This window comes from Telopea speciosissima, chromosome 1 (genome assembly GCF_018873765.1).
Source record: "Telopea speciosissima isolate NSW1024214 ecotype Mountain lineage chromosome 1, Tspe_v1, whole genome shotgun sequence".
NCBI lineage: Eukaryota > Viridiplantae > Streptophyta > Magnoliopsida > Proteales > Proteaceae > Telopea > Telopea speciosissima.
The window spans coordinates 70,274,213-70,277,050 of NC_057916.1; the positions used below are offsets into that span (position 1 = coordinate 70,274,213).

General features: G+C 37.0%; 1 protein-coding gene across 1 annotated transcript; it reads left to right on the plus strand.

The window, feature by feature from the left end:
* The first annotated feature begins 1,163 nt into the window (after nucleotides 1-1,163).
* Nucleotides 1,164-2,608, plus strand: LOC122657449 (zinc finger protein ZAT9-like). Its single transcript, XM_043852157.1, has one exon. The coding sequence runs from the start codon at nucleotides 1,222-1,224 to the stop codon at nucleotides 2,314-2,316; it is 1,095 nt and encodes a 364-aa protein (XP_043708092.1). The 5' UTR covers nucleotides 1,164-1,221; the 3' UTR covers nucleotides 2,317-2,608.
* Nucleotides 2,609-2,838: the final 230 nt, after the last annotated feature.

Below are 2,838 nucleotides of genomic sequence, written 5' to 3' on the forward strand. Positions count from 1 at the left end.
ATAACAAACCGGATTTCACTTCCTATCGATAATTCCTCTCCCCAAACGAAAGATTAGTTTCATTTTCTTTTCCACCGTTCGTTTTTCCTCACTTCTCTTGAACTCCATACATACAGATCCAAATATATAGGAGGTCAAAATTAAATAATTTATTAAGATCTAAGAAATTAGAAGAAAAAAAATTAAATAAAAAGCACAAGCCTGCATGGTAGATTTTCCAACAGTAACAGTTGGAGAAAATAAAACCGGCAAAAGTAACAGAACGTAACAATTAAATAAGATAATCAAAAAATTAAAACTTAAAACTTAAAACTGAAAAATAAATTAAATTGGAATTAAAGCATTGAAAAAAAAAAATAAATAAAAATAAATAGCACTGCTCCTTGACCTAGCGGCAATCTGTTTGAACTCTCCATTATACCCTTCTGGTAGTCCCCAAGGTCTAAACTACCCTTACCACGTTATTAAGTGGAGACATAATGGAAACATTTCACGAACACAAAAAGTATTTTTCTGGTTCAAGTCCAGATCATGTACCCAATGAGTCCTACCGAAACCCTGTAAAGTCTTAAAACTGAAAAGTAATATTAAGGGACAAGAAGATTAGTTGTGACTTGTAAGTTAAGGATTTAAGGGTGCCAAATTGAAATCGGAATCGAAAACCAAAATTAAAATCGGATCAAATACGTTGAATTGAACCAAATATATTCGATTCAAATTTGGTTATAAAATGTAAGTTCAAATTTATAAACCATCAGAATGAATAAGTTTTCAGTTCGGTTTGGTTCACACTAGAATCCCTTAGTCCAAAGAGTTATATTTTGATAATTACAAAAAAATAAAAATTAAATGATAATGAGTAGAAAATAAATGGCTAAACAGGCAAGGATTGCATGTTACATGTCTCTCTTTCACCCTTCATACACACACGCTTTATGGAGTTTTTATCTTATTTATTTATTTAATATATTCTGCCGTTTTGTTAAAAATTTACTGAAATTAAAAATAAATTTTCTCACCTTTTCCATTAATATAGTAATAAATTTTTATTTTCTTTGGTTTCTTGTGTCCAGAGAGAATGCTTGTCACCTACTCTTTAGTTTCCACTCTCCATACTTCTTCTTAAGTTCCTCTCGTTCTCAAAGAAAGAAAAGAAAGAAAGAAAGAGAGAAAGAAGGGAAGAGAACTCGAAGCTTTGCTCTGTTGCTCTGTTGGTCTTTCATGGAGAAACACAGTTGTAAACTCTGCTTCAAGAGTTTCGCTAGTGGTAGAGCTTTGGGTGGTCATATGAGGTCTCATATAGCCAACCTGTCGACACCCTCAAAGACCCAGCAAGTCTATCCCCATCACCATCATCTACTCGGAGATGAGACTGACTCTGCCTCGTCTGCATCTTCTTCTTCGTCGTCTTCTTCTGATGAGGAAGAAGAAGAAGAAGAAGAAGAAGAGAAAGGTTTGTCTTATGGGTTGAGAGAGAATCCAAAGAAGAGCTTTCGTTTGGTAGATCCTGAGTTTTCTTTTGCCGTCGATACTGGGTCGGTTGTTCAGGACAGAGAAAGCGAAACAGAGTCATCTAAGAACCCATCAAGGAGAAGATCGAAGCGAGATCGCAAATCCAGTATGATCGGAGAGCAGAGAAATCTATTACAACAGCCAGAGACACCAGAGCTTAAGAAACCCAAGTCGAGCAAACCCAGTCAAGCTGAGTCACCGTCGGAGCCGGAACCTGTAAGTTCTGTATCTGATACTACTCCAGAGGAAGATGTTGCTCGGTGTCTTATGATGCTCTCTAGGGATATATGGATGAGAAAGGAGGAAGAACAAGAACAAGAACAAGAAGCATATGAAGAAGAAGCAGAGAAATCTATGGAGGAATCAGATGATTCAGAAGAACTCAAATTCCCAACTCGAACAAGGGGGAGGTACCAGTGCGGGACATGCAAGAAGGTGTTCCGGTCGTATCAAGCTTTGGGTGGACACAGAGCAAGTCACAAGAAGATCAGGAGCTGTACTCCATTTTCCTCCTGTGCTGCTCGAACCCATGAAGCCGAATCAGAACCAGGTAATGCAGGTGCTTCTAATGTCGATCGGAGAATCCATGAATGCCCTGTTTGTTTCAGAGTATTTGGGTCTGGACAAGCACTTGGTGGACACAAGAGATCTCACCTCTCTGGTTCGGTTACAGCTATAAATACTGTAAAATTTGGAGACAATTTGATAGATCTTAACCTTCCAGCTCCGGTTGATGAAGACGATATGAGCCAAGTTGAGCTCTCCGCAGTCTCAGATGCAGAATTCATTGATCCAACCAAATGACATATTTTGGAGATTAAATTTTGTGCCATTAGAAGGGATTAAAGTGGAAACTCCAAGCTCTCAACTCAACTAGGAGGTAAAAAAGAAATACATCAAACCTTGTTGTTTATCAATTCGATCTGTGATTATTTTCGGGTTGGTTAGGAAATTGGGGCAATGGGTCTCTGTATTTACAGATTCTTCTTCTCAAAATCCATGATTTCCCCTCCTTTATCAAACAATCTTTCTTTTTCATTTTTCTTCTTTACTGACTGTAATTCATTCCTCGCAATTTATTTTAAGTTCTGTTACTATCACAACTGGTTCTATGCATCTTTCAATGAAACCAAAAAAAAAAAATCTTCTGGGTTTGTGTATTGGGAATGTTGCAGACGAAGAACTCTCTCTGAAAATGCTGTAGAGTTCAATTCTGGCAATGGGTTCTGCTTCTGTTTCCAGCTGTTCTATTTAACTGTTTTCCCTTTTTTTTTTTCTTGACTAAAATATTCCATTATTCTAAAACAAAGTTCTTCAAAATCAATT

Coding starts and splice junctions, on each gene's coding strand:
- LOC122657449 (XM_043852157.1), top strand. CDS start 1,222: ATGGAGAAACACAGTTGTAAACTCTGCTTCAAGAGTTTCGCTAGTGGT.